Raw genomic sequence first — 25,870 nt, 5'->3', positions numbered from 1 at the left:
CTCTCTCTCTCAAATAAATAAATAAAATCTTTTAAAAAAATAAATCATGAAATTTGTTTTATTTAGTAAATATATACATGTATGTATCATTTAACAAATATATACATGTATATTTACCACAATGTAAACTGTATTTCTTACCAGAGGTCTCAGTCAAAAAATTTTAAAAGCCACTGGATTAGAGGCAGAAACTGAAAGAAAAGAGATTAGGAAACTACTACAAAAATGCAAGCTGGGTTGGGCTGCTGAGGATGAAGCGGTGTGGCGGGACTGGAGTAAGCCTTAAGAGGCAGAAGCTGACGATGAGGAGAGGAAGCCTTCTACTACTCAGGTCCAAGGCCTACCTGAATGCCTCGCTCTCCTCTGCATCCCCATAGCAACACTGCCCCAGAGCACTGTCCTACTTCATTCTACCCACCAGAACGGGAGCTCCCATCTTCTTCCAAGTTCCACTAAGCACAGGGCTTGCACTCAGAAGGTACAGCTATAAATATCTATGAACTTGGATTTCAGAGAGAGAGAGATGGCAGGAAGCAGTCAAGTAACAGGAGAAAGAAAAGGTACAGTTAAGTCTATCCCATGTAGGTGCTGATTCACAGAAGATATCAGGGAAGGTTAAAACGTTTTATTGCAGTTGGTGGACAGGGATGGGCAGGCAGTGACAAGCCTCAGTAGGGAGGGCAGATACCAACTAGATCAAGAAGAGGGGCAGGGGGCCCAGAAACAAGGCCTTGGAGGGGAAGGTGAGCAAAACTACTCTTTCAAGTCCTTACAGGTCACTCAGGAACGTTGTGAGGCCCTTAAAGAAGAGGTTCTCCTGCTCAAGGCTCTGGGCCTAGAGCTGTAAGCTGCTGGGCTCCAGTTTAGAAAGTGTGCTCCTCTGGAGATCTAAGAGGAGAGAAAAGGAAGAGAAAACAAACCATCAGCAAGCACTATGATACACATAGAACTAAGCCCTGGGCCTGTCTGATGGGGAGGAACAGACAGGCCTAACTTGGGACAAGTAATAACAGAAGATGATGGATTCACCAAAAAAGAGGCAGAGATTCCATCTACCCAGTGCCAAACAATTAGGCAACAGACACCCACACACCATTCAGATTCAGCCTCACCCAGTCCTGGGATCCCTGCCCTTACCCCTACCTAGCTTCCTTAAAAGTTCCCAGCCACTCTTACTGTCCAGAAGACTGACTTCAGAGCTAGATGAAGAAAGAGATGTGGCAAAGGTGGCAGCCACAGGCAGCTTAGATTGGAGGATGTGAACGGAGGTCCTGGAAAGGGGAACAGAATCAGAGGCAGAAATGGTGATTGTGGGGGCGCCTGGGTGGCTCAGTCATTAAGCGTCTGCCTTCGGCTCAGGTCATGATCCCAGGGTCCTGGGATCAAGACCCGCATCGGGCTCCCTGCTCAGCGGGAAGCCTGCTTCTCTGTCTCCCACACCCCCTGCTTGTGTTCCCTCTCTCACTGTGTCTCTGTCAAGTAAATAAATAAATAAAATCTTTAAAAAAAGAAAAAATGGTGATTGTGGGACAAGGGGACCCTCCCAGCACAGAACTGTCCTCCATCCTGAGGCCAGGACTCCAGTCTCTTCCCTCTTCATCCTCTGAACATACCTCAGTGACCCTGTATCAAGTAAAGAATGCCCAGTACTATTTTATAGGCTGTAATCCAGATATTCATACCACCCTACCAACCCATGTCAAATCTAGGATAGTTGAGGGGCACCTGAATGGCTCAGTTGGTTGAGCGTCCGACTCTTTTTTTTTTTTTTTAAGATTTTATTTATTTATTTGACAGGGAGAGAAAGACACAGAGAGAGAGGAAACACAAGCAGGGGGAGTGGGAGAGGGAGAAGCAGGCTTCCCGTGGAGCAGAGAGCCTGATGTGGGGCTCGATCCCAGGACCCTGGGACCATGACCTGAGCCAAAGGCAGACGCTTAACGACTGAGCCACCCAGGCGCCCGAGCATCCGACTCTTGATTTCAGCCCGGGTCATGATCTCAGGGTTGTGGGGTCAAGACCCACACTGGGCTCTGCACTCAGCGCGGAGTTCTCTCTCTAAGCGCTTGAGATTCTCTCTTTCCCTCTCCCTTTGCTCCTCCCCCTGCTCACGCTCACTCTCTCTCTCTCTCAAATAAATAAATAAAATCTTTTTTAAAAAATCTAGGATAGGGCGCCTGGGTGGCTCAGTCGTTAAGCGCCTGCCTTCGGCTCAGGTCATGATCCTAGGGTCCTGGGATCGATCCCCACATCAGGCTCCCTGCTCTGCGGGAAGCCTGCTTCTCCCTCTCCCACTCCCCCTGCTTGTGTTCCCTCTCTCACTGTGTCTCTCTCTGTCAAATAAATAAAATCTTAAAAAAAAAAAAAAATCTAGGATAGCTGAACTTTGGTCCCCAATGCCTGGCCTCTGAGACAAATCCCTTCCACTGCCATAAGCACCTGCAACCCCTGACCTATGGAGGTTGTGTTTATGCCGGGCATCCTGTGCCTCTGTCCTGGCAGCCTCCAGGGTGTGATCCTTGCCCTCCTGCCACTTTGCAACTGCTCCAACATCTGCCAGACCACAGACCCAGGTAGGACCAAACCTCTCCCTCTGCAGGAGGAATCCCCCTCCCCACCATTGGCGTATTCAGCACACATGGAACTCTCATGTGGGCAATGACATTTTCTCAACCTGGAGAAGAGAGCTTGGGAAGAAGAGCTTGGGAGGGAGGTACAGTCACCACAGGCAAGAGAGGAACAGATAGGGGTAGAAAAGAGTATCCTGGCCTACCTGCAGAACAGAAAAGACAGAGAAGAAAGGAAGGGGCCTCCACAGGGAGATATGAAGAGATAGGTCTGATCCTAGTCCTACCTTCCAGCTGTGGGCCTGAGCTTGCTGCCCCTCAGCCATCTGCTTCAGCAGCAGCTCCTGGTGCTGGCCTTCAGATGAGAGAAAAATGTAAGGAAGCTATTCTCCAACTTCTTTCCTTTCCCCTCCCTGCCTTGTGCCTAGCCTGGTGCTGACAACTGAGACAGAGTATTCTGGTGTAGCTATTGGGAAGCTTCCAAGCTGACTGGGGAGACTGTACTCACACCATGGAGGTAAGACAAAACACTTGGCCAGACTTCTGAGCAGCTCAAGCAATCAGAGCTATGGCCACTTACTGGGATAGCAAAAAGACTCTCCAGAAAAGAGAACAGGTGAATTTTCACCCACCCCTCATCTTTTACTCACTCAGCTGGTCCCGCAGCAGCTTCAGCTCCTCCCAAAGAAGCTCTGATTCCTCCCACAGGAGTTGCCGCCTACACAGATGACAGCCATGTTAACCTAAAGCCCATCAACAAGCCCAGAGGACACTACCAGGAGTTAAGAGGCCTGAAGAAGGAGAGAACTTGCCCATCACATACTCATTCTGCAGCTCTTGGTGAAGGCCACTAGAAGCACTGCACTTTCGTGGTCCTGTTTGTATTTGGGCTTGGGCCTGTTCCTGCACCTGGCTTTGAAGGCCCTGCAGTTCCCTTCTCAGCCCCTCCAGGCGTTGCTCCAGGAGGAGGGCCCTCTGCTCTGGGCCTCCCTGCAGCAACCTTAGTGATGCTGTAGTGGGACAAGTTGAGCGTCAGCCCTCCTGAGAGCTTTACACATGAGTCTAGACACTCCCCTTGCAAATCAAGACATAAGTAAGTGCACAGGAGGTGTGTAACAAAATCGTGTGCGTACATAATGAGCTATGCATATGAAAAAAAGAACTGGCCAGATACCTTCCAGGGCACAGATCTGGTATTTCTGCTGCTCTCGCTCTTCCAGCAGCCCCTGTACGGCCTTAGTGCCTCAGTCACCTACCCAGGCAAGAAAAACCACATGAGCTACTGTGTAAAGGGCTTCCCCAACCCCTGATATCCTCATCTCACACAAACACCACACATAAAACCGAGGGGTGCACGCTTTACCTGAGCCTGGGATTGAAGCTGGGATCGGAGAATAGTAACTTCATCCCAGAGAGAAGCTGCTCTTTGGGTCTCAGCCCAACTCAGCCTCTCTGGAACAAGGGAGTCTCTAGAGCCCAAGGTTGTGGAGCTTGGACACCAGACTATGGAGGCAAGTGATGAGGGGAAATCCAGGTCCCAGCCAGGTCTCCTGTGGAGGGAATAAGTAAGGGACAATTGTGAGGGCTATCTTTGGGGGAAAACACAGATGTTTGTTCAGGAAAGAAAACAGTTGGAATTTGGAAGGAATAGTGGATGGTACAGGCACTGGAAAAAGGCAGATCCTGGAAAGAGAAAAGGCTGGAGGGTAGAAAAGGGACAACACTTACCTGCTGTGGAGACTCCAAGAGGATACAGTCGCTGCTACAAAAGAAACAAGTGCACAGGCCAATAAGTTCTGAGTGTCCCTAAACCCAAAACTCCAGATGGGGGCCCTTAGGCGCCCCCTCACGTTAATCCTGGCCACATTTCCATCAGTAGCATTGAGAAGTGCGCCGAGGTGCTCAGACCAGCTCAGGCTCCTACTCATAACCTTCTGCGAGGCTGCCTCCTGGCGTCTTGTGCCCTTGCTCTCCCAGCCCGGAATACCCGAGGTACAGCCCAATAAAGCCACACGTCAGACAGAGAGTGGGAATCGGGGATGTAATCCTAAAGGTAGGGATGCAGTATCAAGCCGAAACTGGGACTAGTCAGGGGAACAGCGCTTGGGGTAAGGAGGGGAAAAGCGAGATACACTGGTATGCAGATACCAGGTGGGAGTTGAGAGTGCCAAATCTTGTTCGAGACCTCTCCAGATCCAAGACACAGGCGTCATCTCGCCGAACCTGTGCCAGCGAGTACAGCCGCCACCCGGTTCAAACCCTCTTTATAGACCGGGAAAGTCCGACTTCGGACTTGCAGCCGCAGCGCCACTTGGTCAACTGAGTTCGTCTCTCCCGGAGATAACCGGCGATGGAGGCTACCGAACTACGTTTCTCTGGAAGCGACACGAACGTTCAAACCCCCACCGTGAAGCTTGCCGGGAAACTGAGGCTTTCGAATTCTGTAGTTGTTGTCTTCAAGAACCAAGTGAACTACATATCCCAGGATGCATGGCACCGAGTCACCGCTATTCCACCGCTGGTCCCAGTAGTTCTTGGGAAATGGAGTCCGAGCTACCTTGAAACTTAACGGACCAGGTTATCCTTGAGACTCCATTCCCCAGCAAGCTCTGCGCGTAGCGTGCGCTATGGAGCCTCAAGTCGCAGAACTGAAGCGGACTATCGAGGACACGTTGTGTCCTTTTGGCTTCGAGGTTTACCCGTTTCAGGTTGGTTTATCCCTCCTGCGGTGCGGGGCGAGGTGTATGATTGGCCTGGGTGCTACTGGCGTGAAGCCCCAGTCTTCTGGTCCTTCCCGAGCTCCTCTGGCCCCATGTCCCTCTGACCTATCGGGACAGGGTGTCAACGGCGACTTTGTTAAAAAAGTAGAGAAACGGTCGTACGTTTGTCCTTTTACCCCCATATAATGCCATATTGATGAATGGGAGAAACATAATCCAGTAATCTTGTGGCTCTGCCACCTCCATAATTCAGAGGAAGAAAGTGACCTCTGGAGCCAGTCACTTTAGAAGCTTCCTAAAGGAATTAGGATAGGGCAAGGCCTGGAAGGTTTGCGTAGCTAATATTTAGGCCATCTGAGAAGGGAAGGGCATTCTTGTTGTTGAACAAGCGAACAATTGGCTGGTTTGTTCCATCTGTCAACAGAAGGATAATTCATGATATTGCCAATCACCAGCGCTGGGCTGGATACAGAAACTGTGCACTTGCCTGACACAGAAGTCTGGCACCACCACCTACCCTTGTTTACATAGATCCATTTCCCCCTTATCCAGTACCCCCTGTACTGAGCTGTGTGCTTGGACAAAGCTAAATCAACTCAGCTTGAGCCCTTTGCCTGATGCTTAAGAGACAGCCCACTTCCACCCCTTCCACTGAGTGGCCCACAGCAGTGCTGTTAAAGAATATAGAGGAAGAGAGGTAGGTTGGTTCTAGCTTAAGGACTAACCAGAAAAAATGGAGTTGAGCTTCATGTGAAAAGAAGGAAAGAGGATTATGTACATCCCAAATATCAGGAACAGCTTGAGTAAAAGTGTGGAGGTAGTGATGGATGGCAGGTATGGAGAGAGTGAGAATGACTGGTGGGTCAGGTAGACCTGGGTGGGTAATGGGAGTTATTGTACTGAACAGAGCCAGTCATCCTGGACTCCTACTTCTCATCCCTTCCCTCCCCCATATCCAGTCAGACACCAAGCCCTTTAGGAATCTGTTACCTGAATCTCCCAAATCCATTCCCTTCCTTTTAGCCCCTCTATGCTCTGGTCCAGGCCAGTATTCGTCACTTGGATTACTGCAGTAACTTGCTTGCTATCATTGTGTATGCAATCCATCCTCCACACTGCAGCCACATCTTTCTAAAACTGATGATGTCGGTTTACTCCTTAAATCTTCGATGGCTAGCCCCTTGTCACCAAATTAAACCCATATTCCTTAAATTGGTATTCTAGGCCAGCCATAATCTCAAACCTACTGATCTCCACCCCTCTCCAGCTCCCTTTTACAAACCGTTCACTTCTATCGAACTGGACAATTTGCTATTTTCCAAATATGACCTTTTTGCATGTCTTTGTTAATGCTGTGACCTCTATTTATAATGCATAATGGAATCTCCCTCCTCACATCGTCTGTCAGATTCCTTCCTAGCCTTCAAAACAGCTTCCAAGAAGCCTTTTCTAATTTCACAGGACCCTCATTTGGCCCTGTCATTGCACTAATCACAGTATAATTTCTTTTGGTTCTTAGTTCATGAATCCTCTGCTTCTCTATTCCAAATTCCCTGTCAAATTCCCCCATGGAGAAGTCCCCCGTAAGTATACATCATGTAGCATCTGTATAAACCCACTGACTGAATGAATGAGATGGAGACTGAGGCAAGATGTATGAGGCCTTGAATGCTAGGATAAGGTATGAGCCTAGCAAAAGTCTAAATTGGCCCTCCTGTGTGGCCTGAATTTTCTCTGTTCCAGGTGGCATGGTATAACGCACTCCTGCCTCCAACTTTCCACCTACCCCTGCCAGGACCGACCCTGGCCTTCTTGGTACTCAGCACACCTGCCATGTTTGACCGGGCCCTCAAACCTTTCCTGCAGAGCTGCCGCCTCCAACACCTGATTGACCCTGTGGACCAGTGTGTGGCCTACCACTTGGGCCGCGTTAGAGAGGTGAGCAAGGCTCATATATTCCCCCAGCTTCCAAACCGGTAGCCGCTTCCAGCTCTTTTAAGCTCAGTGCAGGACTAGAGCTACATAGAGCCAAGAGCCACTTCCCAGATAGGATATCCTAAAGCCATCCCTGATATTGTGATCTCTCCCCATTCTGCTTCATTTTACCCCAGTTTCAGCTCCCTTCTTCTAGCAGACCCCCAGGTCTGGAATAAATCTCACCCTACTCTGATGGTCAATTAATTACATGAACCTCAAACCAGACTTTCCTTGGCCTCCAAGTGAAATAGGAATAAGCCTAGCATCCCCTAAGCATCTCTCACCTGTCTTAGCCCTAGACTGGAAGTTTTGTGCTGTCTTCGGGGCCGAGGACAGAACAGTATTTCCCCACTACACACACATACACATACATTGGATCTCCCCAAAGCTGCGCCAGGTCTTCCTCCACACTGGGACTCTGGAAGGCAGAGACCAGTCACCCCTTATAATAAATTTTTTTTTAAGATTTATATAGAGAGAGTGCAAGGAGGGGCAGAGGGAGAGAGAGTCTTAGGCGGACTTTGTGCTGAGGGTGGAGCCTGACACACGGGGCTCAGTCTCCAGCCCCTGAGAGACCTGAGCCGAAATCAAGAGTGACACTCAACCAAGTGCACCACCTAGGCGCCCCAGCCCCTCATTATGGAAGCTTCTGAGCAAGACCTTGTTATTTCCCTTCAAACATGGGCCCTCCTGGACAGATCGTTTTCTTCACAGTGGACCCCCGCACCCCCAAGTTTAAGGTCATGCTTTCCCTTCAAATGATTTCTGAGGACAAGATCTTATTAACAAATATTAGAGCTCTCTCGGGCAAAGTCAGGATTCCTTTCGTGCTATTTGAAATGAGCTTCCATCTCTATCCCAGAACCTCCCAGAGCTGCAAATCGAAGTCATCGCTGACTACGAGGTACACCCCAATCGGCGCCCCAAGATTCTGGTCCAGACTGCAGCCCATGTGGCAGGGGCTGCTTACTACTACCAACGAAAGGATGTGGAGGCTGACCCCTGGGGGGACCAGGTCAGAGGGCAAGTATGAATGAGTAGGGACTGGGAGAAAATAGTGAAGGCCCCTCAAGATACCAACTAACATTCTTCCACCTCCCCTGGGTAAAGGATTTGGTAGACACACCACCAGGGAAAGATGTCAGGTATTGGTGTCTGGATGTCAGGTCAGTCAGGAGCCCAATCCCACATGCTTTCCGGAGTCTACCTGGGAACAGATGAGGTTACCTGGGAACAGATGAGGTCAGAGAACCTAGTCTGTTCTTAAAATCTGGTTACAGGATGGAGGGGGCAGAGCAGTGATTAGGAGACCAGTGGTGAAGACTGGGAAGTTGATGGAGGCTGTTTAAGGAACTCTCCTTCCGGCCAGAGTAAGCTCAAGAAAAGGGTAGTCCAGGAGAGGAAATGGGGGAGCCCAGCTACAAGAGTGGTTCAAATATGGAATCAGTGTCCTTTGAGAATTCAACAAGCCTAGTCTGCAATGATGGTAGTTGGACCTAGTGTCAAGTGACTTCCATGACGGTGCTTTTCTTTACCCTCCCAGCACATATCAGGTGTGTGCATACACCCCCGATATGGGGGCTGGTTTGCCATCAGAGGAGTGGTGCTGCTGCCAGGAATAGAGGTGCCAGATCTGACACCCACAAAACCCCTGGACTGTGTACCTAAGAGAGCTGACCGCATCACCTTGCTTGAAGGGTTTAACTTCCATTGGCGTGACTGGACATACCGGGATGCTGTGACACCACAGGAGCGCTACTCAGAAGAGCAGAAGGCCTACTTTTCTATTCCACCTGCTCAACGTTTAGCCTTCTTGGGTTTGGCCCAGCCCTCAGAGGATCCTAGCTCTACGTCTCCTGAGCTACCTTTTACAACACTCAGACCCAAAAAGCCCCAGAATCCCAACAGAGCCCAGGGCTGGCTCAGCCCCAGTGTCTCACCACCCGCATCCCCTGGCCCCTGATATCCTCCCTCCCCTGGGATCCCTATTTATAAGTGGTACTTGCTGGGACTCGTTTTGCTTTTCGGCAAGGCAAGAGCTTTTATTTTGGATATATTTATTGTTGATAAAAGAATTCTAGTAGAGATCTTCAATGAAGATAAGGCTCTTGTCAAAACACAGACAGATCCAGAATTCCCACCTGGCTTGGAATATGGGATTATTCCTGTTAGCATTTCTCTGCAGTGCTCTAAGATACTAATTGTTACAAAGCCTTTCTAAAGGGAAATCATCCCCTAATGGCATCTGCCTCATAGGCTTGTTGTGGGTAATGAATAAACACACGTTAAAGCACTTCTGAAACAATGCCTGGCTTTATTCAAGTGGTGTCCGTTGTCATTCAAAGCCCTGGGAATCCTGTACTGCTGCTCAGAGGTCTTGCTTGGAGGGGTGGGGATAGGCTGGAGTACCTGACAGGTGTCTGGGAAGAGTACAGAATACACGACAGACTGAGTTCTGAATCTTCCATAGCCACAAGGGCTCAGGAGGCACCCACCTTCTACCCAGACATCCCTCCCTCAGGACAATGAGATCAATGAGGGCCAAAAAAGGACTACCTTCAAATCAAGGTTAGGATCCAAGGAAGCCAAGAAGTGCTCAGCACTGTGTTTTTTCTATTTTAAAGATTTTGAGGGGCGCCTGGGTGGCTCAGTCGTTAAGTGTCTACCTTCAGCTCAGATCATAATCCCAGGGTCCTGGGATCAAGCCCCGCATGGGGTTCCCTGCTTGATGAGGACCCTGATTCTCCCTCTCTCGCTCCCCTGCTTGTGTTCCTGCTCTGTCAAATAAGTAAAATCTTAAGATTTTGAGAGCGAGCAAGTGCGTGAGCATGAGCAGGGAGCCTGACATGGGGCTCAATCCCAAGACCCTGGGATGGTGACTGGAGCCAAAGACAGACGCCTAACCGACCGAGCCATCCAGGCGCCCCAGCACCGTGCTTTTCATACAGAAAGCTTTAGCCTATAAACACTAGGGCTCTTTGTCTCCCCCACCCCCTTTTAGTTTCAAAGACTCTACTTCTGATCTTTTTACAAAGCCAGTACCAGGCAGGCATTTATCATAAGAGGCCAAGCTTCAAGTTCTCATACAGCACTCCCAGTAGTGTAAAGGTAAATGTCCAAGTAATCTCATGGGGCCTGAATCTAAAGCCTGCAATTTATGCTTTAACCTATAGCACAGATTGCAATGCTTTAGCCAACATTACCGCAGGTCTTGCTTTCTCCCCCCAGATATAGTGAAATTACGACCTTGGTTCAACTTCCATTTCCTGTGTCTACTTGCATATCCCCCTGCCCCCAATGTAATTTTCTGATTCTGAGGCAGGTCTCACCCTCATTTTCTCCTAAAAAGAGAAAGCAGAGCGTAAATTCCTCTCAACATCAAAAGCCTAGTACCCCCCCACCCAAAATGAAGACTCAACAAGGTCTCAGTTCAAGTTTAATAGAAACAACAAAAGACAAAAAGTGATGCCCTGCTACTGTACATAACAGCTGGCCTGCCCCGTAACAGCTCAGGCCCTTCTCTCCAGAGGAAGAAAGGCTGGCCTCCCCAACCCCTGCAGGAAAGGCCTGTCCTATCCCCATACCACATCTGCACAGTGTCTAAAGTTTTATGTTCTAAGCATGACAATAATACAAAAAAGATTTTGTTTTCATGGCCACCCACTGCAGCCCAGCCCTAAAATGACCTGGCGCTCACTTCTGCTTAGAGAAATATTCTTTGCTCTTCTGGACATCAGGCTTGATGGTATCACTGCCAGGCTTCCAGCCAGCTGGGCACACTGCAAGAGAAAAGTATTAAATTAATAACCTGCTCAGTTGTGAGCTCGACCTTCCTCCCATGAACAAATGGGAGACAAACGGACCAAGGGCTCAAAACCAAATCTGATACCTTGAAAGGCTGAACACTCTGGAACCAGGAAGCCTATGCTACAGTCTGAGATCCTTCAAGCCTTTTAGTGCAAGGCTAACTATAAACATGTTATTTAATCCTCACCATAGCCCTAATACTATTACACCTAAATTTATGTATGTAGCACCTGAAACTTAAAGAGTAACAGCTTCAATTGTATATGCTTTGTTCTAGAAATAATGTCTAAAGTATATATGGCAACACAACTATTAAAATTTGTTAACAGTAGATGGGCGCCTGGGTGGCTCAGTCGTTAAGCGTCTGCCTTCGGCTCAGGTCATGATCCCAGGTTCCTGGGATCGAGTCCCGCATCGGGCTCCCTGCTCGGCGGGAAGCCTGCTTCTCACTCTCCCACTCCCCCTGCTTGTGTTCCTGCTCTCACTATCTCTCTGTCAAATAAATAAAATCTTTAAAAAATAAATAAGTAAATAAATAAAATTTGTTAACAGTAGTAGATAGGTGGGTGAATGGGCATTTTTATTTCCTCAGTAATTTTATGTATGATTCACATACATATTTTAAAAAGCCTTAAATGTTCTTCAACAAATGGTGCTAGGACCAGCTGGATTTCCACATGTAACCAGAATGAAGCAGACCCCTACTTCACACCACATACAAAAAATTAACTCGGGGGCACCTGGGTGGCTCAGTTGAGCGGCCAACTCTTGGTTTCAGCTCAGGTCATGATCTCCTGGGTCTTGGGATGGGGGACCCCTACACTCAGCGGTCTGCTTGAGATTCTCTCTCCCCATCTCCCTCTGCCCCTCCCCTCTGTGCTCTCTAAAATAAATAAATCATGGGCGCCTGGGTGGTTCAGTCGTTGGGCGTTTGCCTTCAGCTTAGCTCATGGTCCCAGGGTCCTGGGGTCGGGCCCCACGTCGGGCTCCCTGCTCAGCAGGAGGCCTGCTTCTCCCTCTCCCACTCCCCCTGCTTGTATTCCCTCTCTCGCTGTGTCTCTGTCAAATAAAAATAAAAATATCTTTAAATAAATCTTAAAGAATAAAAAACTTCATGACCTTGGATTTGGAAATGTATTCAATAATGAACAGTTAAATTGAACTTGATCAAAATTAAGAACTTTTGTACAAAGGACATTTTCAGAGTTAACACACAGAATGGGAGAAAATATTTACACATCGTATATCTGAGGAGAGATTAACAACCAAAATGTATAAAAAACCTCCCACAATTCAACAAAAAGACAACCCAAGGGCACAAGGGTGGCTCAGGTTAAGCATCTGCCTTTAGCTCAGGTCATGATCCTGGAGTCCCGAGATTGAGCCCAGCATAGGGCTCCCTGCTCAGTGGGGAGTCTGCTTCCCCCTCTACCCCTCACCCCACTCTTGTGCTCTCACTCTCAAATGAATACAATCTTTAAAAAAAAAGACAGCCCAGTTCAAAATGGTCAAAGGACCTGAGAAGACATTTCTCCGAAGAAGGGAACACAAAATGGTCAATAAGCATATGAAAATATGCTCAGTATCACTAGTCATTACAAACATGCAAATCAAAAGCACAAGGACACCTCTTCACACCCACCAGGATAGAGTATTAAAAAAAAAAAAAGTGTTGGCAAGGTTGGAAAGAAACATTTAGTATTGCTGGTGGGAATGTGAAATGGTGCAGCTGCTATAGAAAACAGTTTGGTAGTTCCTGAAGAAGCTGAACAGAATTACATGACCTGGCAATTACACTTCTAATGTAAATAACCAAAATAATTGGAAACAAAGATCCAGACACCTGCTTACCATTACTCTAGCAGCATTATTCACAATAGCCAAAAGGTGAAAACAATCCTGTGTTCATCAACAGATGGATGAATACACAAAATGATATATACATAAAATGGAATATTATTCAGCCTTTAAAGAATGGTTTTGATACCCACTGCAGCATGAACCTTGAGAACCTTGAATCCATTATGCTCAGTGAAAGAAACCAAACACAAATGGACAAATATTGTTATGATTTCACTTACATGAAATATCTAGAATAGACAAACTCATAGACACAGAAAACAGAAGTTACCAAGGGCTGGAAGTAAAGGGGAATGAGAAGTTATTGCTTAATGGGTTATAGCTGGCTGGGATGAAACATCCAGAGAATATTGGTGATGGATGCACTACAACATTGTGTATGTAATTAATGCCACCAAACTGTACACTTAAATGACAAATTATGCCATATGTACTACATTAAAAAATTTAAAAAAAAAAACTTTAATGATTTGTCCCCATACCAAGAAATAAGCTAAGTAAGTAAACAAAGCCAAGACTCTGTAAAACCACAAACACTAAGCTGTTTCTTCCCACTGGAAGCCCTTGAGGGATCTAAAGAAAGCAACCCGTTTGCCCCCTTAGTTTAACTCTGCCAACCTGGATAGCCTGAAGGGTAGGACTGACAGAGAAGGCCCTTCTTGCACTAAGTAACTACTTTCTACTCCTTGGTAAACAAAGGTCTGAGTTTGAAGCTTTCATACCTTTATTATGCAAAAAAGCATAGCCTTCCAACCTTTTCCTACAATCCTGAGCTAGCGCTCCTTGGGCTAACCTGAGAAGAGTAAGAGAAAGAAGGGAACCAATCTCCTGTTTTTCAATTCCATTTGCTCCACCGGTGATCCACCGGTGCTAACAAAATCTTAAAAATATATATATGTACAGGGGGCGCCTGGGTGGTTCAGTCGTTAAGCGTCTGCCTTCAGCTCGGGTCATGATCCCGGGGTCCTGGGATCGAGCCCCGCGTCGGGCTCCCTGCTCAGCCGGGAGCCTGCTTCTCCCTCTCCCACTCCCCCTGCTTGTGTTCCTTCTCTCGCTGTGTCTGTCTCTCTGTCAAAATAAAATCTTTAAAAAAAAAAAATATATATATATATATATATGTATATATATATACGTACGGGCGCCTGGGTGGCTCAAGATGGTTAAGCGTCTGCCTTTGGCTCAGGTCATGATCCCAGGGCCCTGGGATCAACCCCCCCATCGGGCTCCCTGCTCAGTGGGGAGTCCAATAAAGGGCTTTGCCACGCCCCACCTCCTGTCTTTGTGCTAAATCTCACCCCCCAGCAGGGGGCAGTCTCAGGAGCTATCTGCTCCTTCAATGCACTAAGGTAAAGCCCACACATACTTCTACAAATGGTGCCTTCGGATACTAGTTGCTCACTGATTCCTATTAGCCTCCAACTCTAGCCAAGCCACCACTTTTGGGTCCCCTGAGCAGACACCACTGATTCAGACTCTTTAACAACTTTCACGTTCTGTATCATAAGATCAGGTCTGACATGGGCCTTCGAAAACTAGTCTTAACTTTTATCACCTGAAGAAAGAAAATGAGATGTAGGTAAGGCAAATTCATCCAAGTACACCTGTGCACTTCATCTTACCTCAGCAGCACTTGATCACAACTATTTTGTCCTCAATTACATTAGCTTGGGAGGTTATGAGGTTCAAGATCTCCATTCCCCCATATAGCCAACTTTTGCAGCCTCAATCCTTAAAAACTAAATTAAGTCTTAGTTAGGGTAAGGCTGTCTCATTCTGGCAACAACTATACACCAATGAGGGGGAAAAAGATCAAAAAGCTACAGCCTTACTAACTCAAAAGCTGGGATCTAGTAGTTTATCACAAAACTGTAATGAAAATATGAGGAAAGTACTAGTGCTGGAGAAATAGCACAAGGAAGGCCTACACTCTAGCAAATGCTAGATAAAAACCCCAAGTTGAATCTGCTAGGTCATGTGTAGATTTTATTTTAGTAGGACAAACTTATAGGGGCGCCTGGGTGGCACAGTCGTTAAGTGTCTGCCTTCAGATAAGGTCATGATCCCAGGGTCCTGGGATCGAGCCCCGCATCAGGCTCCCTGCTCAGCGGGAAGCCTGCTTCTCCCTCTCCCGCTCCCCATGCTTGTGTTCCCTCTCTCTCTGTTGAATAATAAAATCTTAAAAAAAAAAATAAAAAAAAAAAAAAGGACAAACTTATAAAATGATTTTTGATCCTGAAACATCTAATGAAGAACCTTGATATTTCATCTCAAATACTCTAGCCCTAACTACTCCTCCTTAAAAAAAATTTTACATGGGAGCGCCTGGGTGGCTCAGTCATTAAGCGTCTGCCTTCGGCTCAGGTCATCATCCCGGAATCCTGGGATCGAGCCCTGCATCGGGCTCCCTGCTCAGCAGGAAGCCTGCTTCTCCCTCTCCCACTCCCCCTGCTTGTATTCCCCCTCTCGCTGTGTCTGTTAAATAAAATCTTTAAAAAAAAAAAAAAATTTTTTTACATGAACATTTACGTAATTTGGTTATTTGCGGATTCTAATTCTTACAAATATGACACCACCACAACAATACAATGTAATTTAGGAAGATAAAAAGAGGGGTGCCTGGGTGGCTCAGTCGGTTAAGCTGCCTTCAGCTCAGGTCATGATCTCAGGGGCTCCCTGCTCAGTGGGGAGTCTGCTCCTCCTGCACCCTTTGCCCCCCCCACCCCCCCAGCTCACATGCACTTTCTCGCTCAAATAAATCTTTAAAAAAAAAAAAAAAAAAAAAGACTGTATTAGAGCTGTATCAGTCTAGTCTTTGGGCAAGTTATCTTAGTCCTAACTTTTATATTCCGAACTTCAAAACTGGTCATGTATTACCTTTAAAAAAGGGGGGGGGGGGGGCGCCTGGGTGGCTCAGTCGGTTAAGCACCTGCCTTTGGCTCAGGTCATGATCCTAGAGTCCTGGGAGCCTGGGGGGGCGGGGAGCAGGGAGAAAGGTCCCTGCTCAGTGGGGAGCCTGCTTCTCCCTCTCCCACTGCTGCACCCCTGCTCGTACTCTGTCAAATAAGTAAAATCTTAAAAAAAAAAAAAAAACACAACTAGGGGCACCTGGGTGGCTCTGTCAGTTGATTCTCTGCTGTCATGGGTCCAGGGTCCTGGGGATCAAGCCTCAGGTGGGGCTGCTTCTCCCTCACCTCCCCACTCTGTGCTGTCTCTCACTATCTCTCTGTCTCGCTCTCAAATAAATACTTTAAAAAAAAAAAACTAATAAAACAAATATGATCACAGGAATTAAAAGCTCTTCTGCCAATAAACACTTGCCCAAGAATGGCATGCTGTATCTCTAGATGTAATTCTCAAACATTTTTTTTTGCCCTTATACACACCTATGAGATCCTCCTACACTCCTTTAGTAAGTTAAAAGCTGCAGCAGTGATTCTAAATGAGCAGGGCAGAAGCAGAGACTATGCAGCTAGAACAAAAAGCCTTTATATATTCTCCTCCCAAGCTTTTCCGTTACCTCACCCCATAATCCACTAGAGAGATTTTAATTTCTTGAACAGACATACTTTTATTTGGTAGACCTTGTTCCTGCCATCTTTCCTTTCCTACCACAATTCTGTTGTCAAAGTCACCAGGTGGATTGGCTTACCTTCCCCATGCTTGTCAGTAAACTGGAAGGCCTGAACCAGTCGCAGAGTCTCATCCACAGAGCGGCCGACAGGAAGGTCATTTACCGTGATCTGCCTAAGGATACCTTTGTCATCAATGATAAAGAGGCCCCTGGGAAGAAGAGATTGAAGGTTTGAGGGATATGCAGTTCAGGTTTAGAAATTGCTTCGTTAGAACAGAGATGCAGTGGGAATGAAAATGTGCTGGCCTCCCAGACTTGCATTGGCTTTGTCTTCCTGCATAAATAATGAAACGAGGAGTACCTGGCTGGCTCACTCAGAAGAACGTGTGATTTTTTTTTTTTTTTTTTTTTTTTTAAAGATTTTATTTGACAGAGAGAGACACAGCAAGAGAGAGAACACAAGCAGGGGGAGTGGGAGAGGGAGAACAGGCTTCCCGCAGAGCAGGGAGCCCGACATGGGGCTCGATCCCAGGACTCTGGGATCACGACCTGAGCCGAAGGCAGACGCTTAACGACTGAGCCACCCAGGCGCCCCCAGAAGAACGTGTGATTTGTGGGTTAGAGCCCCACACTGGATGTGGAGGAAGGGAAGGAGGAAGGAATATGAACGAAATGGGATCATTATCCTGTATGCTTTAAACTTATACAGTGATGGGGGTGCCTGGCTGGCTCAGTCAGTGGAGCGTGCAACTCTTTGTCTCGAGGTTGAGAGTTCAAGCCCCACATTAGGTATAGAGGACTTAAAAATAAAATCTTTAAAAAATAAATAAATAAATAAATAAATAAATAAATAAATAAATAATAAATGTATGTATGTATGTACGGATGTATATATGTATGTGCCTGGGTGGCTCAGTCATTAAGCATCTGCCTTCAGCTCAGGTCATGATCCCAGGGTCCTGGGATCGAGCCCCGCATTGGGCTCCCTGCTCCACAGAAGCCTGCTTCTCCCTCTCCCACTCCCCCTGCTTGTATTCCCTCTCTCACTCTGTCAAATAAATACATAAAATCTTTAAAAAATATATAAATAAATAAATAAATAAATAAATAAATAAATAAATAAATAAATAAATAAATAAATAAATAAATAAATAGGGGTGCTTGGGTGGCTCAGTCTGGTTAAGTGTCTGCCTTCGGCTCAGGTCATAATCCCAGGGTCCTGGGATCAAGCCCGCATTGGGCTCCCTGCTCCCTGGGGAGCCTGCTTCTCCCTCTCCCATTTCCCCACTTGTACTCTCTGGCTCTTTCCCTGTCAAATAAAATCTTAAAAAAAAAAAAAAAAAAAACACACACACACACACACACAAAACAATGAAAGGAAAAAGGAGTCTACAGATCAGGGCCCTACCTTTCTCCAAAAGGCCCTCAAGTCAATCAGATAATTTTGATGAAATGTCAGTCCCCCTGGCAGGAATATACCTGAACGAGATGCCTTCATCAGTCTTTAAGACTCCATAGTCCTGAGCAATGGTACGCTTGGGGTCTGATACCAAGGGAATGTTCATGGGTCCCAGTCCTCCTTGTTTCTTGGGTGTGTTGATCCTAAGAGCAAAAAGCACACATACAAGCACATTCAAACTCTTGTGTAGCAAAAGGATTAACTGTATCTATTCCTTCCCTTTTTCAGCATTCCTAATCTAATTTCCGCCAAAGACCAAACTTTTCCCAGAGTAAAGTGAGTGCCTGAAGATAGTTTAGGTCACCAGGGTACACTCAAGCTGCAACCCAAGCTGCTTCTCCTCTGCTGCCAGGTAGTAAGAGAGCAACAAGAGGAAGTCAGAGCCTTTGCACTCCTTCCATCAGGAGCTAGAAGGCAATACCTGAGCAAGTCTTTTGTCAAAGCCCCCCCAGTCCCAGTTGCTACTTAGTTCAAAGTTCACAGGCAAAACTGACGAAGAGATTTACCATGCCAGGTGACAGAAATGAGAATCCACAGAAGCACCAATCACTTGACAGTTGAGTTTCTTAAATTCTTCTGCCCTGTCACTGAAAGCAATGATCTCCGTGGGGCACACAAAGGTGAAGTCAAGAGGGTAAAAAAAGAACACGATGTATTTTCCTGGAGGGGGAGGGGGGGGAGAAGAGCCAAAAGTTTACCTTTGAAACACACTTCCTTGCTTTACAAAGAATAAAAACCAAGGGGCACCCGGTGGAACTCATGGCTTTGGGGGAAGGGAGTGGGGCGCAGAGGGAGAGGGAAAGAGAATCTTAGGCAGGCTCCACACCCAGCACGGAGCCCAACGTGGGCTCTATCTCACAACCTGATCCAGAATCAAGAGTCGTACGCTTAACCGACATGCCCCTGGTAACTCTTGATCTCGGAGTTGTGTGTTTGATCCCCACACTGGGTGTAGAGATAACTTAAAATCCTGAAGTATCGTGGTGACTCAGTGTGTTCAGCATCCAATTCTTGGATTTCGGGTCAGGTCATAATCTCAAGGTAGACTCCACCCTAAAAGGGTCTGCTTGAGATTCTTTTCCTCCACCTCGCACAGGCAAGCAAACTCTTGCTCTAAAATAAGTAAATCTTTGGGCGCCTGGGTGGCTCAGTCGTTGAGCATCTGCCTTCGGCTCGGGTCGTGATCCTGGGATCGAGTCCCACATCGGGCTCCCTGCTCGGCGGGAGGCCTGCTTCTCCCTCCCCCACTCCCCCTGCTTGTGTTCCCTCTCTCGCTGTGTCTCTCTGTCAAATAAATAAATAAAATCTTAAAAAAATTAAATTAAATAAGTAAATCTTTAAAAAAAAAATAAAATCTTAGGGGGCACCTGGGTGGCTCAGTCGTTAAACGTCTGCCTTCGGCTCAGGTCATGATCCCAAGGTCCTGGGATCGAGCCCTGCATTGGGATCCCTGCTCAGTGGGAAGCCTGTTTCTCCCTCTCCCACTCCCCCGCTTGTGTTCCCTCTCTCTCGCTCTGTCAAATAAATAAATAAAAATCTTAAAAAAATAATAAAATAAAATCTTAGGGGCACCTGGGTGGCTCAATCGGTTAAGCATCTGCCTTCGGCTCAGGTCATGATCCTGAGGAGTTGGGATCTACCCTGCATGGGGCTCCCTGGTCAGCGCAGAGTCAGCTTCTCCCTCTCCTCCCTGTTCTTGCCCTCCCTAGCTATCTCTTTCAAATAAAATCTCTTTTAAAAAGAAAAAAATGATCACAATTAAAAAAAAAAAACCTAAAGAACTTTTCCTATGGAAAAAAAGTCTTTTTAAGTTGATGGTAGACAACAACTGCTAAATGCCAAGACTCAACACAGATGTCTCCTAGCAGCTAGTTTAGAACATCTTGTTGTAGGAGAGCCTGCATGAAAAAAACTTCCTTTCAGTTCTATGCTTTATTTTCCTGCCTCCCCATTAGCTGCCAATTACAAGATAAACACAGCTCAGTCTGATTTTGATCTCTAGATAGTTAAAATTAGCACAAACACCAAGTTCTCCAATAAAGAAAAACAAAACCAAGGATGCAATTACTTACTAGATAAATGCCAATACATACAATTAATGCACAGGAAAAGCTCAATTACTGGATTCTGTCTTGCAAGTCAATAAAAAGACCAAAAAAGAGGAAACCAGAACCTTGACATTTCTTCCACAATGAACCACAATAACGGGACAGGTAAGGTTTAAGTGATCATCTAAATCACCACTAATTTATTCCTAACAAGCCTAATTGGACAAGAAAAAAATTTGAGGCAAAAGTTCCAAAAGTCCTAGTAAGATAACAGGATCTCTAGTTTAAATTTTACTGAAGTCACTCAGATTACCAGTAGAAGTAGCTCTTCAACTGGCCAAGCAGCCTCTCACCATAACTAATAAGTTGAGTTACTGAAAAGAGTTCCAAGTATTCACTCATTTCCAGGTAGCGGCAATGTCTGAAAAGTCAAAATAAGCTGTTCCTTTTGACATTTACTCTGAAAACCAGAATCACTGGAAACTCTGAACTCATCTGAACAACTTCTCCAGAGCTTTACCTAACAAGCACTTTGAAGCCTCAGCAGGTCAAGCCCTGGAGGAGAGAGCAGCTTTTTCTAAACCTGTCTTTCTAAACCTCGAGCCTTTACCCTTGGGCCAGGGTCACCTCCCTATGGTGCTACTTGTTTGCCAGGGGAGCTTCCCTCCATAGGGCCCCTCTTAACTGCTTCTCATTCAAAACAAGTGTGAAGTGTTAGGAAACCTTAATCACATGTTCTACGCAAAAGCTGAGTCCAAGAACTAATTACTATGCCCCAAAAAAAGGTACACTTAACACCTGAGTTTCCGGTTTGCACTTCAAGGAATCTTGTGTATCAACTATCCCAAAAAACCCTGCTGTTCCAGGACTGCAAGGTAAAAAAAAAAAAAAAAAAAAAAAAAAAAAAGAGGCTCATCAGAGCTAGCCAAGTGTCTGCATGAAACTATCACAGGAAAGAGAATTGTTCCAACTGCAACATCAACTCTTCTCCTGGGGCTAACAGTCAAGGGAATGTGCCTAAGCCTCTGCCTAATAATACAGCAGCTGACATATATATATATATTTTAAGATTTTATTTATTTTTTGACAGAGAGAGACACAGCGAGAGAGGGAACACAAGGAGGGGGAGTGGGAGAGGGAGAGGGAGAAGCAGGCTTCCCGCGGAGCAGGGAGCCCGATGTGGGGCTCGATCCCAGGACCCTGAGATCATGACCTGAGCCGAAGGCAGACGCTTAACAACTGAGCTACCCAGGCGTCCCTATATTTCATAAACTTAAACAGTTTAACCTCTGAAGACGAGCTTTCAATGACATAATGAGTATCTCCCAAAACAGTAATACAATTGAGTATTGAGAAGATAATTGAGCTAGTATGTCCAGGCATAATGAAGCATGGGCTTTTTCCATAAGCAGTCTGAACCTAGGGTGTCTATCAGTGACCATGGTTGTTAATCACTCCTTCAACATGCTCCTACCCTGAAGACTATGACCTAGGATACATGTCATTTTACAATCAAACCTAACAAAAAGAGAAATCTAATGAGCAATCCTAGATTGTAAAATAATTCCATTTTAATGAATCTAATTAATTACTCTTACCTTTGTAGTCAGATAGGCTGAGGTCTTTGAACTGGCCATCTGGCATAACAGCTGTGGCTTTGAAGTTGGGGGCAGGATGCCCAATTTTGGCATTTCCTGAAGACATCGTGCTATCAGCTGGAGATAAAAGAGCAAGTGAATTAGAAACAAGCCTTGTTTTTCTAAGTAACCAACACCCTTCTTCTACTTAGAGGCGGAATGTCCAGTGACCTTAGTATATACATTAATTTTTATATTAGTATTGACGCATAAACTGAGCTTTCCGACTTCTGAAACAAAATCGGCATTACAGGGGCGTGTGGGTGGCTCAGGTTGTTAAGCGTCGTTGACTCTTGATCTCAGGGCTGAGCACGGAGCCTGCTTGAGATTCTCTCCCCCTGTTCCTTCCTCCTTCCCCTGCGTTCTCAGGGTCACTTTCTTAAAAAACCGTCTCTGGGGGCGCCTGGGTGGCTCAGTTGGTTAAGTGACTGCCTTCGGCTCAGGTCATGATCCTGGAGTCCCGGGATCGAGTCCCGCATCTGGCTCCCTGCTCAGCAGGGGGTCTGCTTCTCCCTCTGCCCTCTTCCCTCTCGTGCTGTCTCTCATTCTCTCTCTCAAATAAATAAATAAATAAATAAAATCTTAAAAAAAAAAAGTCTCTGAATATCAGCTTTTGTTTTCATTTAAAAGCAGCAATTTTTTTTTAAACTGAAGTAACCTCTATTGCTATTTCTTTACTATCATTTGTGCAATGGCATTTTCTTCTGTAGTTTCATTATATAAAAAGCACAGAGGAAGGTTCAGCCTCAAACCTGAGCCCAAATAAACAATGCCATAATGTCTATTTCTAGAAGTGGTCATGTTGCCCTTTCCCTGGACTGCACCTTCCATTTGCCTTCCTAATTCAGGAAGCACACTTGACCTTTCTCCAGGTGCATTTGCCCAACACAGCACACAACCCTAAAGCCAATCCAACTTTTCAAGACACAAGACCAGGATTCTGGCATATGCTCAATTCCAAAACCTTAGGGGTTGTGTTTAAGCCCTAGAAGTCCTTTCAAAAATGGGTTTCTGATCTTGGGGCCGGGATTCTGGAGCAATAATAAGTAGAACAAGAGTCTATTTATTGCTGGGGAGCCTGGCTGGCTTAGTTGGTGGAGCATGTGACTCTTGATCTCAGGGTTGTGGGTTCCAGTCCCACGCTGGGTTTAGAGATTACTTAATCTTTAAAAAAAAAAAAAAAAACCTTACTGTAAAAAAAAAAAAGCAAGAACAAAAAAATTACTTACTGCTAAAAAAAGAAATGCTACACTGGATTCACCCAAGTCAACAAAGACAGGGAGCTGAGCTCTATAAACCAGTAAGCCATCAGTTTGAAAGACCCAAGGAGCTAATATTCCACGTTCCAAAGTGTTTTTGGTGCATGATACCACAACCAAAAAAATCGTTGTGAGCATCGAATATTGCAAACTTTCTAATGCTTAATACCAAACAAAAAACTAGTAAGGCAAACTGCAATTTGGCGACCAAATATATACGGTGTGACCCTAACATAAACTACCTTCTTGTCCAAACCTGCTTTTCGAGGTGGTCCCCACTCCACTAAAGTCCGACTCAGCGGGGTAAAGGCCGCACGTAGGACCTCAAGCCGGTGTGGGCCTCCGTGGGTCTGCCCACGAACTTTCCTGGCGAAAGCCACGCCCCGAAGCCCCACTTCAGGTTCCCTCCAGCCGCTCGCATGATCAACCCCCCACCGTAACACTTCGGTAAGCACCAGCAAAAAAAAAAAAAAAAACAACGCAGTCTTCACAAACGAATTTGGGATCACCACAATCCCTATTCAGCAAACGCAAAAAATAAAGGCAGACAAGGGAATCAGTACCCGAGACTCCCCATCTAGTCACCGCTCAGGACCGGGAAACAGCCTCTACCTCTACCACATGACGCGCGGGTAGCCTCAGGTCAATTTCCAGGTCCATTCTAGAAGCTTCCCGAACCCGCCCCGCCTGGGAGATTCACTGAGAGCCCACCACGCCAAGCCAATAAGCACCCCCTGCTCGGATTGCCGGGGAAAAAGGAAACTCGAGCCGACGTTCGTCTAAGAGTTTAAACAGGTCCCCGCATCCGCAAGGGAGGCCCACGGGAGGGTGCGCGAACCGCCTAACCACGCTCAAGCGTCAGACCTCGCCCGTCCACCTCCCCCGTCACAGAACCCAAGCTGAGTAGGGCAGGACCCCAGAAGAATGAGGAAAAGGCGACGACCCGGGTGTGGGGAACCTTCTCACCGACTCTGAGAACAAAAACGCCGAAGACAAGGCAGGAAGAAGACGCGTGGAACCCGCGCGCGGGGCGCCGCCTTTATAGCCTGTAGGGCTCTCGCGAGAGTCAGAGCGGGCCGGGGGTGCAGGAGGAGGAGAGAGGAGGGGGATGTAGTCCGAGCCCCGCCCCGACCCAGCGCGCCCCGCCAGAATGACTCAGCGCTTTCCCTCGCTGTGGGCGGGCTCGGGCACGGAAGGCACGGATACCCCTCCCTGCTGCCGACGTTTGGGGTCGCAGAGCCCAGAGCGAGTGTCTCCAAAGCCGAACGCCTCGGTTAATCTGGGATCTCTGCGAGGGTACCCCGTGCGTCTTTCCCTCAAGGCCCAGACCAGCTTATGGTCCTGTTGACCTACAGAGGATCACGTCTAATCCACACCAAGCACTGAAAACTATCCAAATATTTCCCAAATACTGATCCCCGCAGCCTCTGCCCTAGTGCTGCCTCAGTACTCAATCTCCTTCATTATTCTGATTTCCAGGATTGCCCCTTTCCTTCTCCTGCCTACTCCTTCCAAAGCTGCTGGAGGGAATCTTTCTGAAATCTGATCGTTGCACTCCTCTGGTTTGTGGTTTTAAAAAACTGGGGCTCTGTAGTCCGTTTCCTGAATTAAAACTCAGTGTCATAGAGCTACCATATGATCCAGCAATTGCACTACTGGGTATTTACCCCAAAGATACAAAAGTAGGGATCCGAAAGGGTACGTGCACCCGGATGTTTATAGCAGCAATGTCCACAATAGCCAAACTGTGGAAAGAGCCAAAATGTCCATCAACAGATGAATGGATAAAGAAGATGTGGTGTATATATATACAATGGAATATTATGCAGCCATCAAAAGGAATGAGATCTTGCCATTTGCAACGATGTAGATGGAACTGGAGGGTATTATGCTGAGCGAAATAAGTCATATATATCATATGACCTCACTGATATGAGGAATTCTTTTTTTTTTTTTTTTAAGATTTTATTTATTTACCTGAGAGAGAGAGCACATGAGAGGGGAGAGGGTCAGAGGGAGAAGCAGACTCCCCGCCGAGCAGGGAGCCCGATGCGGGACTCGATCCCGGGACTCCAGGATCATGATCTGAGCCGAAGGCAGCCACTTAACCAACTGAGACACCCAGGCGCCCCTATATGAGGAATTCTTAATCTCAGGAAACAAACTGAGGGTTGCTGGAGTGGGGGGTGGGGTGGGAGGGATGGGGTGACTGGGTGATAGACACTGGGGAGGGTATGTGCTCTGGTAAGCGCTGTGAATTGTGCAAGACTGTTGAATCTCAGATCTGTACCTCTGAAACAAATAATGCAATATATGTTAAGAAAAAAAAGAAGAAGAAGAAGGTAGCAGGAGGGGAAGAATGAAGGGGGGGAATCGGAGGGGGAGACGAACCATGAGAGATGACGGGACTCTGAAAAACAAACTGAGGGTTCTAGAGGGGAGGTGGGTGGGAGGATGGGTTAGCCTGGTGATGGGTATTGAGGAGGGCACATTCTGCATGGAGCACTGGGTGTTATGCACAAACAATGAATCATGGAACACTACATCTAAAACTAATGATGTAATGTATGGGGATTAACATAACAATAAAAAAATTAAAGAAAAAACCCTCAGTGTCATTTTATATGTGGCCTTCAGGCAAGAGCCTTTTCTCACCTGTAAAATGGGAATACTATTAATTCTGTGAGATCATCTTTGTTGCTCACTTAGCACAATTCCTAGTTCTTATACGTTAGAAACGTTAGCTTTTATTGCTAGAATTCTTCGTTGCTCCTAGATTGATTGTAACACCCAGAACAATGCGTCGCTGTTTCAAGACTTAAGGCTTTCGTTCAAATATGAAGAATCTGTTGCCTCCTAGTTAGCCTAGAGAAAATGTCTTTTTGAAGACTCAGCTGAAGCATGACTTCCTCTGAAACTGTTCCTGACCTTGGCTCATCCCCAGAATTCCTCTGAAGTTGTTCTG

The 25,870-nt window shown here is 46.6% G+C and overlaps 4 protein-coding genes across 6 annotated transcripts in view; 1 reads left to right on the top strand and 3 right to left on the bottom strand.

Moving 5' to 3' along the window:
• The window catches only part of TESK2 (testis associated actin remodelling kinase 2), a 156,983-nt gene extending 152,951 nt beyond the window's left edge, over window positions 1–4,032 (bottom strand). Inside the window, exon 1 of the mRNA XM_064589251.1 lies at window positions 3,931–4,032. The gene's annotated coding sequence lies outside the window, so the exon portion shown is untranslated. The remainder of the gene's footprint in view (window positions 1–3,930) is intronic.
• On the bottom strand, window positions 616–5,200 carry CCDC163 (CCDC163 homolog). The gene is given in 8 exon segments (XM_064587550.1): window positions 616–888; window positions 2,855–2,922; window positions 3,218–3,285; window positions 3,391–3,577; window positions 3,742–3,810; window positions 4,042–4,117; window positions 4,296–4,385; window positions 4,418–5,200. Coding segments are annotated over 8 exon segments (744 nt in total). The 5' UTR covers window positions 4,496–5,200; the 3' UTR covers window positions 616–780.
• Window positions 5,051–9,569, top strand: MMACHC (metabolism of cobalamin associated C). 3 transcript variants are annotated; one of them, XM_045897809.2, is made up of 5 exons: window positions 5,172–5,275; window positions 6,807–6,870; window positions 7,031–7,225; window positions 8,127–8,279; window positions 8,808–9,569. In XM_045897809.2, exons 2-5 carry the CDS (start codon window positions 6,856–6,858, stop codon window positions 9,225–9,227), a joined length of 783 nt encoding a protein of 260 aa, XP_045753765.1. In that variant the 5' UTR covers window positions 5,172–5,275; window positions 6,807–6,855; the 3' UTR covers window positions 9,228–9,569. The 3 variants fall into 3 exon arrangements, with proteins under 3 accessions (XP_045753766.1, XP_045753764.1, XP_045753765.1); XM_045897810.3 differs by lacking the exon at window positions 6,807–6,870 and having other exon boundaries at window positions 5,051–5,275; window positions 8,127–8,168; XM_045897808.3 differs by lacking the exon at window positions 6,807–6,870 and having other exon boundaries at window positions 5,051–5,275.
• A 1,118-nt stretch (window positions 9,570–10,687) lies between these two features.
• PRDX1 (peroxiredoxin 1) lies at window positions 10,688–24,027 on the bottom strand. The gene is made up of 6 exons (XM_045897811.3): window positions 23,872–24,027; window positions 21,608–21,724; window positions 18,468–18,621; window positions 17,982–18,104; window positions 16,581–16,711; window positions 10,688–11,043 (listed from the first exon to the last, which is right to left on the bottom strand). The coding sequence occupies exons 2-6, from the start codon at window positions 21,711–21,713 to the stop codon at window positions 10,958–10,960; spliced, it is 600 nt and encodes a 199-aa protein (XP_045753767.1). The 5' UTR covers window positions 21,714–21,724; window positions 23,872–24,027; the 3' UTR covers window positions 10,688–10,957.
• Window positions 24,028–25,870: the final 1,843 nt, after the last annotated feature.

The sequence above is a fragment of the Mirounga angustirostris genome, unplaced genomic scaffold (genome assembly GCF_029215605.1).
Source record: "Mirounga angustirostris isolate CCGP_5_RB_7025 unplaced genomic scaffold, mMirAng1.0.hap1 SCAF_4, whole genome shotgun sequence".
In the NCBI taxonomy this organism is placed as follows: domain Eukaryota; kingdom Metazoa; phylum Chordata; class Mammalia; order Carnivora; family Phocidae; genus Mirounga; species Mirounga angustirostris.
Note: the sequence above shows the minus strand (reverse complement) of the source record. Positions and strands in the feature narration are given on the sequence as shown.

Coding starts and splice junctions, on each gene's coding strand:
- MMACHC (XM_045897808.3), top strand. CDS start 5,195: ATGGAGCCTCAAGTCGCAGAACTGAAGCGGACTATCGAGGACACGTTG. Junction 5,276..7,030: donor TCGAGGTTTACCCGTTTCAG/GTTGGTTTATCC, acceptor TCTCTGTTCCAG/GTGGCATGGTATAACGCACT. Junction 8,280..8,807: donor CTGACCCCTGGGGGGACCAG/GTCAGAGGGCAA, acceptor TTACCCTCCCAG/CACATATCAGGTGTGTGCAT.
- PRDX1 (XM_045897811.3), bottom strand. CDS start 21,713: ATGTCTTCAGGAAATGCCAAAATTGGGCATCCTGCCCCCAACTTCAAA. Junction 18,105..18,467: donor CATTTCTGTCACCTGGCATG/GTAAATCTCTTC, acceptor TTTTGCTCTTAG/GATCAACACACCCAAGAAAC. Junction 11,044..16,580: donor TACTGACAAGCATGGGGAAG/GTAAGCCAATCC, acceptor TTTCTCTTGCAG/TGTGCCCAGCTGGCTGGAAG.